This window comes from Perca fluviatilis, chromosome 7, assembly GCF_010015445.1.
Source record: "Perca fluviatilis chromosome 7, GENO_Pfluv_1.0, whole genome shotgun sequence".
NCBI classification, from domain to species: domain Eukaryota; kingdom Metazoa; phylum Chordata; class Actinopteri; order Perciformes; family Percidae; genus Perca; species Perca fluviatilis.
Genome location: NC_053118.1, coordinates 22,942,099 through 22,955,634, shown reverse-complemented (window position 1 = coordinate 22,955,634; position 13,536 = coordinate 22,942,099). Strand labels below are relative to the sequence as shown.

Sequence of the window (13,536 nt, the reverse complement as noted above, 5' to 3'; positions counted from 1 at the left end):
AAGTCATACAAGGAAGTACCTGTGTGTTCATTTACAAAGGGAGTAAAGTCCGTGAGAGAAGACAACAAGGAAGGGTTCCTGGATAGGCAGCATTTCCTCATGACGAGCTGGTTCACCATTTGTTTTGTCCTGGATTTGCTGCTGGTACAGTAAAGTATTCGATGTGGTTACAGAGGGAATTCTTTAACATTAGTTGTGTTAAACTGCATCAGAGAAATGGCTAGTGAACCATGGAGACAAGGCTCTAGAGAGGTGCATGACTATACTGAAGGTGTGTGTTTTCTTACATCTGATCACATTTGCTTTTACACATTTGTTCATTTTAAACACAATATCTGTATCGACTGAATATCGAAATAATGCCACTGCTTGTATGGAATCATCTTTTAATCTGACTGATTTGTGTTGACGCATTATTGCTTTGATCATTTTTCTCTGCTGTTTTTCTCTCCTTCGCTCAACCACTCACAGGGAATGGTTACCCCGGTGACCAGCACTCACTAAGATTACGACGGGTTTCATCTCGAGTGTCCAATCAGAATTACCCTCAGTTCGACTGGAACCCGCCCCCTGCAGAGAAGGATGAGGAGGGCAACCGTGCACAGCCCCGGGACCTCAGGGGCATTCCTCTGCCCATGGCACTGAAAAGAGCTGTGAGGTATGAAAAAACCTACTGCTGAAAGTTTGGATGAGTATTTTTAAGACATTTTTTATTTAAAGGTCCCCTTCAATCATGTTTCACAACCTAAAAAACACTGCCTTGAAATATAATTTAAAGTGACTATAATAGATATTTTTTTATAATAACAATATATCAAACTACAAAGTGAATACAATGTGAAAGGGGTCGCTGGTAGTGATGAACCTACAAAGAAATATTTTTACAGAGCCTTAAAGTGACTAGCTAGTGAACATAGTGGAGCACTTGGCGACAGACAGACAGAGCTAAAAGACTAAAATATTGGACTTAAAATTTGCCAGGTGGACAGAAACATAATTCCAAATGAATGCTAATGTCTCTGCTGGCTGTGTAAATAAGAAACTGTTTGCTAACAATTTCCCGTACATCAACTTAAAAGGTGACGATATGTCAGTTTGGTGTTCACAAGTTGTTTCAGCTACCTCCAAGTGGCAAAAAATCAGTAATTGCCAATTTAAGTCAGTTCTTAGTGCACTGTATGTGTGCTAGAGGCTTTAAGTTTCCACATTTCTGTAAGTTGCATATCAGACCATAATTGGTAGCCAAAACTAGTTGTGATGTCACAAAACCCTGCTCATACGTAAACGTCTTGAACCCAAATTTAAGGGGAGGACAGATAAACTTTGCTCCTTCAAACTCATACACCCGTTGCACACGTTATACTGCATAGTGAAGATCAAATATCCAAATAACAATAAGAAACACACATTTTTAAGTAAAGGGTGACTTTAATATTTTAAATGGTACACAGTTTAATACAGAGCATACTAATGTGACAGAAATGTTATGCACCACAATTAATTGAGTTAATTAATTAGAAATCTCTAGTTTCCCTATAATTAGAACCAAAATATTCTTTTGAGGAACATTACCATAAAATAAAGTGTTACCAATAATTATATCACACAGTCATTACTCCAGAGTCATTTAAGTGTTATGTGTCCATTACAGGCAGGTGCAGCAAATGCAGGTGCCAGTGGTTTCCAGCAGGGAGTCCTGGAAACGGAAAAAGACCAAATCTCTGCATAAACTCAAAGACAACGCCAGAGGATGGCTCTCCTTTTTCACCCTGTGGAGCAAGTCTTTGCAAAAGATTGGAGGTAAACCTTTAACCGCTAATTATAAGACTACAGATTACGCATACTGTATACGTCACGCATAATACGCTCAAAGAAAAGTGTTGAGTGTTAATTAATTTCACACATGGTTTGAATCAATTTTTGGCATTTTTAATGAAATCTTGGCCCTTTGCCTGCACAGGGAACTTCGGAGGTGGCGTCCAGTCTTACTTCCTGTTCCTGAGATTCTTGGTGGTGCTCAATTTTGTTTCCTTTTTACTGATTGCTGGATTCGTCCTCATCCCAAGCATTGTCTTCAGGTCTGTCGGGGACAGCCTTGTTAACAGCACTGGTAATGACTTGTTCAGGCTGCAGTGTGTTAGCTCACAACATTTCATTTTGCTTTAACTTAAGGGTTACTTACTCCACAGTGCTGTGGAGATAGGTCTGGCAATGCGAGACAAACTTGAGGTTAACACATGGCAGTGGTACATTAGGTTTTTATGGTTCTTCATTTCCCCTAATATTCGACATTCTGAAGCTTGAGCACAATTGTTTTTCATATACAGGAAGCCATCTCACAGTTTGATGCAATTGCAGTTTCCAGGCAACCGAGGCTCAGAGGCGCTCGTGATGTAAATGTAGAGACAGCCGTAGTATTTTCCTTGGAAATAAAATGAAGTGACGGGTGCATGAGCAGAAGATATATTAACAAAACGATATCTAAATGAAAATGTAATTACCCGAGGTTCATCTGTAAGATTGTGTAAAATATAGAAGATATAATGTTGAAACATTTCCTCATGCACAGCCAAAAATGTAAGCTTCTTTCCTACCTACTCTCTAAACCTTAAAGTAGTTTTATCATGTTTGCCCTCAGTCATTTTCACAAGAGAATGTGTGACAATTTTTCATTTTATTCAATAAAACCATTTGATTTTTTAAGCTGTCTGAGGAAACTAGTTTTATCTAGATAACAGTGTAGGGATTAAGACCCTCTATCAAGTGAGCCACAGGCCTGCATTTAATCGCCACTGCAGCTTTCACTCTCCTTCTCTTTCTCTCTTACGTTATATGTTACTCTTAAAATGTTTAAGACAACTACATGACCTATATCTTCAGAGAGGTGCAGGGAAACCTATAGAAATATTGTTATCTATGAGAATGCATGCAAAGATCATGAAGCTTTCCCCTTGCTGTGTTTTCCAGGTCCAAAAGAATGCATGGAATATGACCCTAATCCTCAAGGCTTGGTGGTGTTCTATAATTACTTCCTTAACTTACTCTCGGGAACGGTAAGAAACTGCAGCATCGCATTGACCTTCATAGATGATGTGCGTAACATAAAGCGAAAACAGATTTAACTGTTTTTTATTATTAGACATTATGATTCTTTACACCTTTGGCTTTTTAGTAGCCAGAACGAAATACCAAAGTCATGAGTCCCACATGTGGCTTTTTCAGATAATACTCTCAGTTATACTATTTTTTCCTTTCAATTCTTACAAAGTGACTTAAGGTCTCATTTTTTTTGCCAAGAGTTAGATGAGAAGATTGACACCCCTCTCATGTTGAGAGTGGTATCGATCTTTTCATCTAACGGAACACAAAAAAGCAAAAAAGAGGATAATCCAAAATGTCAATCTACTGCTTTAAAACAAAGATATGATGTGAAGTGTATTATAAATAATACATACATAATCAAAATGTGGCATCTGTGACCATTTACTTACAACCACATACAAAAAATAGCAAGCAAACAAAAAACAAGATAGTTATAAAGTTAAAAAGGCCATATACATGACAAAAAAGATCATGATGGAGCTGAGGCCTACGTTTCAAAATAAAAGTCGATGATGTCAGTAAGTGATCATTATCCTAGCAGGCTATTTCCACACACAATTTTCAACAAAACTGAAAGTTACACATAGTGAAAGGATGCAAAATCCTCCACATCCCCCAAAATATAGTGGACATGACCTCAGTGTCCTCAATAGTAGCACGTACAGCTCTGCTTCCACATACTCCTACTATATTCTCTGCTGATGAAATTAAACTTAAACCACATTCCATGAACATTTAATCAACGTGCCTAGTGACTACCCTCTCCTCTTTGTTCAGGGTTTCATGGAGTATTCATACCTGTTTTATGGCTACTACAACAACACAACGGTGGAGGACAGCAACTTCTCCTACAACATCCCCCTGGCCTACCTCTTCACTGCCGTCTTCTACTTCGCCTTTTGTCTGATTTGTATCATAGCACGGTCAGTCCCAGAACGAACAGGTTCAATACTATTAATCAAGATGCAGCGTGTGTGTGTGTGTGTGTGTGGTGTGTGTGTGTGTGTGTGTGTGTGTGTGTGTGTGTGTGTGTGTGTGTGTGTGTGTGTGTGTGTGTGTATGTATATGTGTGTGTGTGTGTGTGTTTAAAGAGAGAGGACAGCCAAAATGCTACTCATATTCTAAGTCAAACACTAAATAGGTTGGTTCAGTGCCCATCTTTGAGAACAAGTGTAATTACCATCTGTGTGTGTGTGTGTGTGTGTGTGTGTGTGTGTGTGTGTGTGTGTGTGTGTGTGTGTGTGTGTGTGTGCGTTTGCATGTCTGTGTGTGTGTGTGTGTGGGAGTGTGTGTGGGTGTGTGTGGGTGTGTGTTTTCAGCTGTCTCAGTGAAGGTTCAGATCAATAAGTGATATAAACAGATGACATTTAAAAGCCTGAGTCGCAAGTTCAATCATCTTGACCTGCATCTGTATCCTCTTCCCTGACGGTCTGCTCATGCGCAGCATGGGGACTGCAGCTCGAGTTGTCGTGGTAACAGGAGGCAGCGCTGTGGGCAACTACAGCATGATAGTGTTCACCAGCTGGGACTACGGTTGCCTGGGAGACCGAGCTACCAAACTGAAGCAGAAGAACATCCACTACCGGCTACAGGTCAGAGGGGATCTGTCCCACTTAGCAGCATGGAGGACAGTTAGGAAAAAGAGAAACGTGATGTTCTCTCTGCAGCACAGCACAGTTTTACATAATCATTCCATGCATGCTTTCATGCTGTCATCTCTTTTCTCTTTCTCTGTCAGGTTGATCTAGAGGAGGAGAGCATAAAGAAAAGGGCCGCTGCTCTGACTTTGTGTCAAAAGATTGTTTTATATGCTCTGCGTGTTTCTATGGGTTTTGTTTCATTTGGGCTTATTATAGCAGCCTTCTATGGCATATTCGTGGCCACAGACTTCAGTCAGGTAAATTATGTAAAAGGAGAGTGATGATGTTAATGTCCAGGGTCTGAAAGTCTTTGGTGACCTTTTTTTCCCCATATCTGACAAACAGAAAAACAGTGGGGAGCAAGGGATCCTGGGTTTGATTTTTGAGTATCTACCTTCCATTGTCATCACCGCCGGAAACTTCCTGGTGCCGCTGCTGTGTGACCAGATCGCCCTGATAGAGCGATACGCCCCCAGCACTACTGTCATAGTGGCACTATTAAGGTTTGCACTGGTGTATCTGTAAGAGAGTGATTATGTCAGAGCATTTGCATTTAGTTCATTTGTTTTTGAAAATGATCAAATGATTAAAAAGATGAATTATAAACAGAATTCTTTTTTTTGATTTTACAAAACTTGCTACAAAAAGAAATGTGTGTCATCTGAACTCAGTGGTGGACGAAGTACTCAAAACCTTTACTTCAGCAAAAGATCAAAATACAACAATGTAAAAGTACTCCATTGAAAGTAAAAGTCCATCATTCAAAATACGTCTTTGGCCCTCAAACAATTATTTAAATGAAACTATCCGAAAGGTTTAGAGGGAAAACACCTTTTAGTGAAGCTGCTAATGACTCATAGACATCTGAAACCTGTGACGAGAGGCTACACGTTTTGTATTGTATTTTATGAATTTACCTTTAAAAATAACTAGCAGCTATAGCTGTCAGATAAATGTAGTGTAGTGTACTCTGAAATGCAGTGCAGGGATATAGAAGCGTACTCCAGAGTGTGTATACTGTAAACACTGATTTACAACCTGGTGTTTAGTTGCTCTATAAAATTAATTTAAACAGAATAACCTCTCATTTGTGATTAATCCTTAAACATAAGAAACAAAAAATCAGTCTCACAATTGTTTTGCTAATGATTTGTCTTTTTTTCTTCCTTTATAGGGCAGTGTTCCTTCGTCTGGTGAGTCTGGGTGTTCTCCTCTTCACCCTGTGGAGTCAGATCACCTGCGCGGGGGAAACAACTGTTAAAGATTGTACACTGTGCCAATACAACTATAACGTCTACCCGGTAATTCTTCTTATTTTTAAGGATACCTCTTCTTCACAAACATGATTGAAGGAGTCTCCAAGCTGTCAGAAAAAAAAGTAGAAAGGGATTGAGACAACAAATACAATACAATTCTGAAAAATAATTAAAAATATTGTAAGACAGGTTGATGTTTTTGTGTTTGTCTCATCATGTAGTGCTGGGAAACACGTGTTGGACAGGAGATGTACAAGTTGACACTGTTTGACCTCCTCATCAACATTGTTGTGCTCGTCCTGGTGGAGTTTCCACGCAGGTACAAATCACTGTGTGAATTTGTTTATATTAAATAAGATGGAAATTGGGCAAATGAATACAGTACATTAATATTTTGGTAAACAAAAAATGTTGACAATGAGATATTTAGCAATGTGTGTGTGTGTGTGTGTGTGTGTGTGTGTGTGTGTGTGTGTGTGTGTGTGTGTGTGTGTGTGTGTGTGTGTGTGTGTGTGTGTGTGTGTGTCAGGATGGTAGTGGACAACTGGTCCAGCAAGCTGGCTCAGTGGGTGGGTCGACAGGAGTTTGTGGTTCCCGCCAACGTACTTGGACTTGTTTATGGTCAGACTGTGGTTTGGACAGGAGCTCTTTTTTGCCCTCTGCTGCCACTCATCAACACTATCAAATTTGTTCTCCTCTTCTACTTCAAGAAGGTGAAGATGGTGCCAACATTTCACACAATGTCAGTTAGTTGGCCTAGTGAGGAAAAAGTTATTTACTTACACTCTGCTTTGGTTTTGTTCCCAACCCTATCTTCTTTGCCACTTTCCTCATCAGATCACACTCTTCTATAATTGTCGGCCAGCACTGAAGACATTTCGCTCCACCACCTCCACCTTCTTTTTCCTGGTGGTACTCCTGTTTGGCTGGAGCCTGGCTACAGTTGTCATGATTTACAGTCTTTCTGAGTGAGTACTGATCACTGCCTTTATCCCCCGTAACAATCACAACAGAAGTACTTTTAGTTTAGCGCTGGCAGTGACAGGATAATTAGCTGTCACAGTGACTGTGACAGCTAATTATCCTAAAATAGCAGTAAAAAGTGGACATTGATGTGTTTACCCTGCAGGTCAGAAGGTAATTGTAAGAGGAGTGGCAGGATTAGGTTAAAAATGTTTTCTCTGACAAGTGTTTCCCTCTTTCCACACAGGATCCATCCTTCTATGGGCTGTGGTCCTTTCCGTTTCTTCCCCAACATGTGGTCGATTGTTCCAAAATCTTTCTACAACCTCTCTGAAATTACACAGGAGTTTCTCTTCTTCATTGGTTCCCAGGAATTCTCCATCCCTTTGTTTGCGTTATCTTGGTGAGTGAACTTGTGCTTTCTGTAGGATTATTATTCTGGTATATACACTACTATATACTTAAACCCAAATATAGAATGCAACCTATATTTTACCTCCATATTATATGGCCCTTCACTGTCCATTTTATTATGTATAATCACAGCTCCTTTCTCCCTGGCAGTGTGGTGATGTGCTATTTCATAACCTTAGCTTCTGTCTATGGGAAAAGTGTTGCCCTGCTAAGAGCTCAGCTTAAACTGGTAAGTTGTTGGCATTTACCTGAATGGTGTACTGTATAGCTAAGATTTACATGGTCTTGCATGTTCACAATATATAGGTTGGCCTATGTGATTTCCTAATACTCTGCATTCAGTTTACTAATGCAAATGTGGATCTTTGCCTTACAGGAAGGCCGGGATAAACAGTTCTTGGTGAAGCAGATTGAGGAGCTGAGTCGACAACATCACATACTAAAACATACTGCAGGAGCACATGACTGAACAGCTTAGGGACCATGTTTAGGTTTTATGACCTAAACATGAAACATGATGGGGCATTGAAAGGACTGTATGCACCCAATATGTATAAAGTCAGTGCCATATAATGCTGGCTGGGGATGATATGGCTCTTGAAATATCAGACCGAGATCAGTTTTCTAGGAAAATGTAAATTTGTTCATTATTAACCTAGCCTACCTAAGTTAGCAGCATATCATTAAATTGCATAAAGCCTGGTATAAATGATGCAAAGAGTGTCTTTATTATACATGCAGTTTCACCACTTCTATGTTTTTGTGCAAAACTTTTTTTTTCTTCTTTCTTTCTTTACATAATAAAATGAGGTGAATTGTAGCTCCCTCTAGTGTCGAAATGTTGGTATTGAAAAAAATGTGTAACGTTTACTTCCTGTTTTGTGTCTACTTGTTCCTGTGGGCTACTGCAGCCAACAAGAGCATCTCTCCTACAAACAAGTTAGTGACAGCGTTTTTGTGCTGTTTGTTAATGTTAACCTGTTGAAATGATGAGTGTATTGTGAGGTAGCGAGCTAAGTTATCGCAGTTGTGTCGTTGACGTTAATTTGTATTGGAAATTAGCACGCGTTGGCTAACATTAGCAAAAAGGGAAGCCAGCTGACATTAACGACAACACCATAGTGGTGGCATTTCTCTTTTTTCTGACTTCATATTTGGCCAATTTTCAGCCCTACTAATTTCCACACTTCGTCTTGCTACAAACGTTACGGTTTTATAAACACACTGTGTGTTTGGTCGTGCTTATTCCCACTTCAGTCGACGCTAGCCAGCTTATCTAGCTAGCTTGCTGACTGCTAACGTAAAGTATCAACAGTCACCAAGGCAACAATGAACATCCTTCCAAAGAAGAGCTGGCATGTCCGCAACAAAGACAACGTCGCTCGCGTGCGGAGGGACGAGGCCCAAGCAGCAGAGGAGGAGCGCGAGGCCAAGCGTCGCGTGGAGCGTGCCGAGCAAGAGGTGACCACGGTGTTGTCATGTTTTTGCCCATGATGATGATGATGATGTTAGACGCTACAGTGGCCGCAGAGGTTGATGCTGAGTAGTAGTTATTTACTGTGTAGACCTACAGTGTCTCATACTAAGCTGTCCAAAAGTCTGAGTGCGTCTCCAACACCACAGACCCTTTTGTGTCATTATTATCGAACACCAAGTTCTCCAAACGACAAGTCAAAAAAGTTTGCAGGTAAGCTCTTTCAAACTTCAAAAAAGTCATTAGGGAAAAAAAAAATCACACTTTTTTTTCAGAGCCGAACGTGACATCCTCAAATAGCTTGTTTTGTCCGGCCAGCAGTCATAAACTCAATAATATTCAACTCCATATCATATAGGCTATAGCAAAGAAAAGCGGCAAATCCTCACTTTAAGAAGCTTCTCGACTAATCATTTTAGGTCTTAATTCACACTCCGGGTTAGCAGCCATGTTTTAATAGTTGAATGAGAAAGCAAACACAGGAAGATGCTGCATCGCACAACTCTTCTCCAACATTACATGATTTATTCCCCCACTCCCCCATTCCTCTACACAGCCATCATAAAAAAAATAAAAAAAACACCTGAACACACTAACAATTTTTTTTCCCTTTGTTACCTATGTATTTCTATTTCATACTAACATTTCTAAACTAAATAAAACTAAAAACTAAATTGTGTGAGTTTTAAGTGTAGCCTATGCTAGATTGTATTTAGCAGTTCAACTAGATAAAGAGATAACAATTTATAGTTGTGGTTGTAGACTCAGACTTTTGGACCTGACTGTGTACATTTAGAAGAGTTCGATGAAAAAAATGTCCTTACTTTAATATTTGTTTCTTTTCTTCTATGCAACCATTGGTGATATTTATAAAGTAATCCTTAAAGGACTATAAAGTGTGCCTTTAGAAATCAGAATTAAACTTTTAGTGAACTTAGTCTTCAAGTCATTTTTAATTTCCGAATGTATCATCCTAATATTACTTTACAGACTTGCTCTTGTGCTGCAGTATTTGTATAGTATCTTTGTAAGATACAACAAACATGAAAGGCTTCATGGTGGAAGCTTTAGTTTTAGTAAATCAGTAACAAGACTGAAGCAGAAGGAGACTTATCCCAGCCCATGGAATACATATGTGATTCATTATAAAGAAGCCTTTATTGTTCTTTCAATATTTAGTTTGGAATAAAGACTCTTCCTCTCCACAGGCTCGTACAGAGTATCTGAGAGGGAAAGCCAGAGCTGCTCTCCCTTCAGCAGGAGAAAGGAAGCATGAAGATGATGATGACGATGGACGGAGTGGAGGAAGTGGAGTTCTGGAGCATCTTAATCTTTTTCCCCTGGAGGAGTCCTCAGACAAGAAGGGGAATGAGGAGTATCTCAAAGACAAGAAAGATGAAAAGGTAACGGTGCGACGCGTCTGTCACAAAGATGTTTACTAGAATAATAGGCGGAACTTATGTATTAATAAGGTGACGTAAATAAATAAACCTTGACAAGTTACATTCAATTTTGACCACATCTTATCACAAGATCCACTTACTTGGGTTTTCAAGAGCTTTCAGCCTTATCTTGTTTGTTTTTTTTAGAGAAAATCCTGCACATTACACCAACATTTCAGCCTTATCTTGTTGCCTTCATCAATGGACAACGTTTGCTAACGTGTCAGTACAACCTTAGTAATGCAGTTTGTTTCTTGTTGTGGTCAAAAAGAAAAGCATTATATATTCTGGATGCAGCCCAGCCACATTATGCATACAAGCAGTGTAAACAGATGGAGCGTGAGTGGGGGGAAAACGAATGCAGACAGAGAGTTAGATAAATAAAACCACAGGAGACCCAAAACTGCTATTTCAGTGCAACGTGTTAAAATATAAGGTAGCAATCCAGTTTTATAATCAAATCTCAGACAATAGATTAGCCAAAGGAAAAGTGGATAATTTGACTAATTTTGCCATTCTCTACATTTGGCAACTTTTGGCACTGCTGTCACCACACAGCACATTTTCATTTTTCCTTGTTTATTTTCTAGGAGAAGCAGGAACGAGCCATCGGCTTGCTGGTGTCTCTTGGACCCCAACCCGGATCTGAGGTCACTCCGTGGTACATGAAAACTGGCAAAGAAGAAGAAGATAAGAAAGAAAAAGAAGAGAGGAAAGAAAAAGAAAAGAGGAAGGGAATAAGTGAAGAGGAAAAAGAGAAGAGAGATCGCAGATTGAAAGATAGTTTAGACCCATTGAAAGATATGAAGAAAGCACTGGCTGTAAAGGACAGAAAATACCACAACAGCAAAAAAAAGGAAAAAAGAGACAAAGGGGAAAAGAGGGTCAGTGGAGAGAGGTAAGTAAGTCAATTTATCTTGTTACTTATAATATTATGATATTAACTAATAGTAAATATTGAAGCATCTGATGTGCCCATTTAATTTAATAGATTAAAGTTAGATGAGAAGATTGATACCACTCTCTAACTCTACGCTGAATATGTAGCTGAGACTAGTAGACATTGAGCTTAGTTTAGCATAACGACTGGAAACAAGAGGAAACCGCTAGCCTGGCTCTGTCCAGGGAGGAAGTTCTTTTTCCCCAAGGTATCTGGGGTGTTATTGCCATCATATGATGTTGTGAATATCCTAATGGAGAGATATAAAAGAATCTGTCTTTTCCAGCTCCATAGAAAGGTTACGTGCTGAGCGCTTACAGAGGGAGGCTGAAGAAAGGAGAAGAACTAAGGCCCTGCTTGACCAGAGGAACGGCAAAGGGAAGGAGCCAGGGAAGGAGACGCATGAGAGGGAAATGCCGTACAACAATGCATACTTCCCAGAGCTTGCTCGAAAGCGCCAAAGGCGGGATCGAGACAGCTGGAGAGATGAAATATTAAAATCATGAACTATCTTTATTGGTCGTTTGAGGAGTGTGGTCTGTGTGTGGTTAGTGGACAAATATAGTAACTATTGTGTTTCTAAATTAAGCACATGTAAAAAGTCCAGAGGAACATTTTTAGAGCCACATTAAGAACATACTTGTAACTCGGTCACTTGTCAGTAAGTTAATGAAGGGGCAGCTTGTAGGCCACTTTATTATTTGTTTGTGTTTACGCAGAGGTTAGGACAGTTACCTTCATCCCCTCCAGCATTTCGCTCATGATCCCGTCACCAGGGCAGATGGTTGCCATCACAGGGGGCTTGAAGCTCAGGCTCTCTGCAAAGAAAACACGCAGTGAACAAATGTTAGAATCGTTTATCATATTGCTAAAATTTAAAGAGATTGTAAAAAGATAGAAAATCTGCACACGCTGAATGAACAAGTCTTCCAGTGAAGAAATTACACTGGAGAGTAGACAATTAATTAATGAATTGGTTGACAGACAATCATTTCACACATTTTTCAAGCTAAATTGCCAAACATTCTCGGTTTCCAGCTTTTCTTTGTCCTATATTTTAGCTGAATTTCTTTGGGTTTTGGTCTGTTGGTCAGATAAAACTATTTTTAAAAATGCCCCCTTGGGCTCAAGGAAATCATAATTAGCATTTTTAAAGGTTTTTTGACGTATAAACCTAACGATGTAAATATTAATTGAGAAAATATTCCGATTAATCAATAATGAAAATACTTGCTATTTTATTTGCAGCTCTAGGTGAGATCATAAAGTGTATGCCTGCTGTAAAAATTAACTGGAAGGATAAAAGACGTTTATGGTTCTTTATATTATTCCTGAAAGAAAAGAAGTCCCCACGTTATTATTTCATAACACTGTTGTCCCATCTGTGTAAATTGAACATTTCTACTTTTTATTTTTAAAAGCCATATCAACTTTTTCACAGAAGGTTTGGGACATTTTGACTGGTCACGGTAGGAAAAGCACAGGTGTAAATAATACTATTAACGATGGCTGAATCTCATTTAGCTGCTTCAGTTTCAGGGTCCTGGTGTCACTGTCGCGACTTACTCCATCATAAATGTTATTAGTAACCCCTGTGCAATCTTTACGCTATGACGAGTCAAAACGTCTGCTGTTAAATAAGGCATATCGCATCATATACCAACATCAATGAGCAACACAAAAGATTGGCATTAACTTGCTTTTTTCATCTCTGTAAATTATTTTGCAAATGTTGTGAAAACACACTCAGCCTGAAATAAATACTACTTTCATGAGTGATATATAAAAAAAATGTCGTTGGTTTAACTTTTGTTTGTGGTGCTGATTAATTGTATTGGGTTACACTACACCTTTATTTTCACCTGCAGTCTCTAAAATGGCCATGAGGTTGAATCAACACTTTCAACAAAAAGTGAACATAACCTCTATGGCGGTATGATTTATTGCAAGGCTGTTGTATTAGACTGCATTAGTTTCTGTTAGGTGTACCTAATAAACTGGCAACTGACTAAATTACCCATGATTTTATTTTTGTTTGCTGGATGTGTTCATCACCGTTCACACCACAGCACATGAAATACATTTCAATAGGCAGAATGTGTTTTATATAAAGTGAAGAAGCCTTGCGCGTCAACTAACACGTCTCTTTTTTAATTATTATTTAATAGTAGGCTTATCACATCGCATCCCCGAAGTCCTCATATGAATACTGAAGTGATATTTTAAAAGACCATAAATTCAACATGAGATCAATATAAACACAGTAGGTCTACTGAGCACCACATGCACACCATTAACTCCCTCT

At 39.2% G+C, this 13,536-nt stretch overlaps 2 protein-coding genes across 2 annotated transcripts; both read left to right on the top strand.

The window, feature by feature from the left end:
• The first annotated feature begins 47 nt into the window (after positions 1-47).
• Positions 48-8,195, top strand: tmc4 (transmembrane channel-like 4). Its single transcript, XM_039804825.1, has 16 exons — positions 48-271; positions 472-658; positions 1,652-1,800; positions 1,961-2,110; positions 2,968-3,053; positions 3,880-4,025; positions 4,547-4,694; positions 4,841-4,999; positions 5,088-5,245; positions 5,917-6,043; positions 6,220-6,317; positions 6,528-6,711; positions 6,836-6,966; positions 7,209-7,364; positions 7,526-7,604; positions 7,752-8,195. The coding sequence occupies exons 1-16, from the start codon at positions 217-219 to the stop codon at positions 7,842-7,844; spliced, it is 2,106 nt and encodes a 701-aa protein (XP_039660759.1). The 5' UTR covers positions 48-216; the 3' UTR covers positions 7,845-8,195.
• A 46-nt stretch (positions 8,196-8,241) lies between these two features.
• On the top strand, positions 8,242-11,860 carry leng1 (leukocyte receptor cluster (LRC) member 1). Its single transcript, XM_039804759.1, has 4 exons — positions 8,242-8,836; positions 10,058-10,252; positions 10,882-11,189; positions 11,518-11,860. Exons 1-4 carry the CDS (start codon positions 8,705-8,707, stop codon positions 11,735-11,737), a joined length of 855 nt encoding a protein of 284 aa, XP_039660693.1. The 5' UTR covers positions 8,242-8,704; the 3' UTR covers positions 11,738-11,860.
• Positions 11,861-13,536: the final 1,676 nt, after the last annotated feature.

Bases quoted from the DNA above. Each gene is read 5' to 3' on its own strand.
- tmc4 (XM_039804825.1), top strand. From the start codon at position 217: ATGGCTAGTGAACCATGGAGACAAGGCTCTAGAGAGGTGCATGACTAT. The intron at 1,801-1,960 runs GTAAACCTTTAA...TTGCCTGCACAG, and splicing joins GTCTTTGCAAAAGATTGGAG to GGAACTTCGGAGGTGGCGTC. The intron at 6,967-7,208 runs GTGAGTACTGAT...CTTTCCACACAG, and splicing joins ATGATTTACAGTCTTTCTGA to GATCCATCCTTCTATGGGCT.
- leng1 (XM_039804759.1), top strand. From the start codon at position 8,705: ATGAACATCCTTCCAAAGAAGAGCTGGCATGTCCGCAACAAAGACAAC. The intron at 8,837-10,057 runs GTGACCACGGTG...TCCTCTCCACAG, and splicing joins TGGAGCGTGCCGAGCAAGAG to GCTCGTACAGAGTATCTGAG. The intron at 11,190-11,517 runs GTAAGTAAGTCA...TGTCTTTTCCAG, and splicing joins AAGAGGGTCAGTGGAGAGAG to CTCCATAGAAAGGTTACGTG.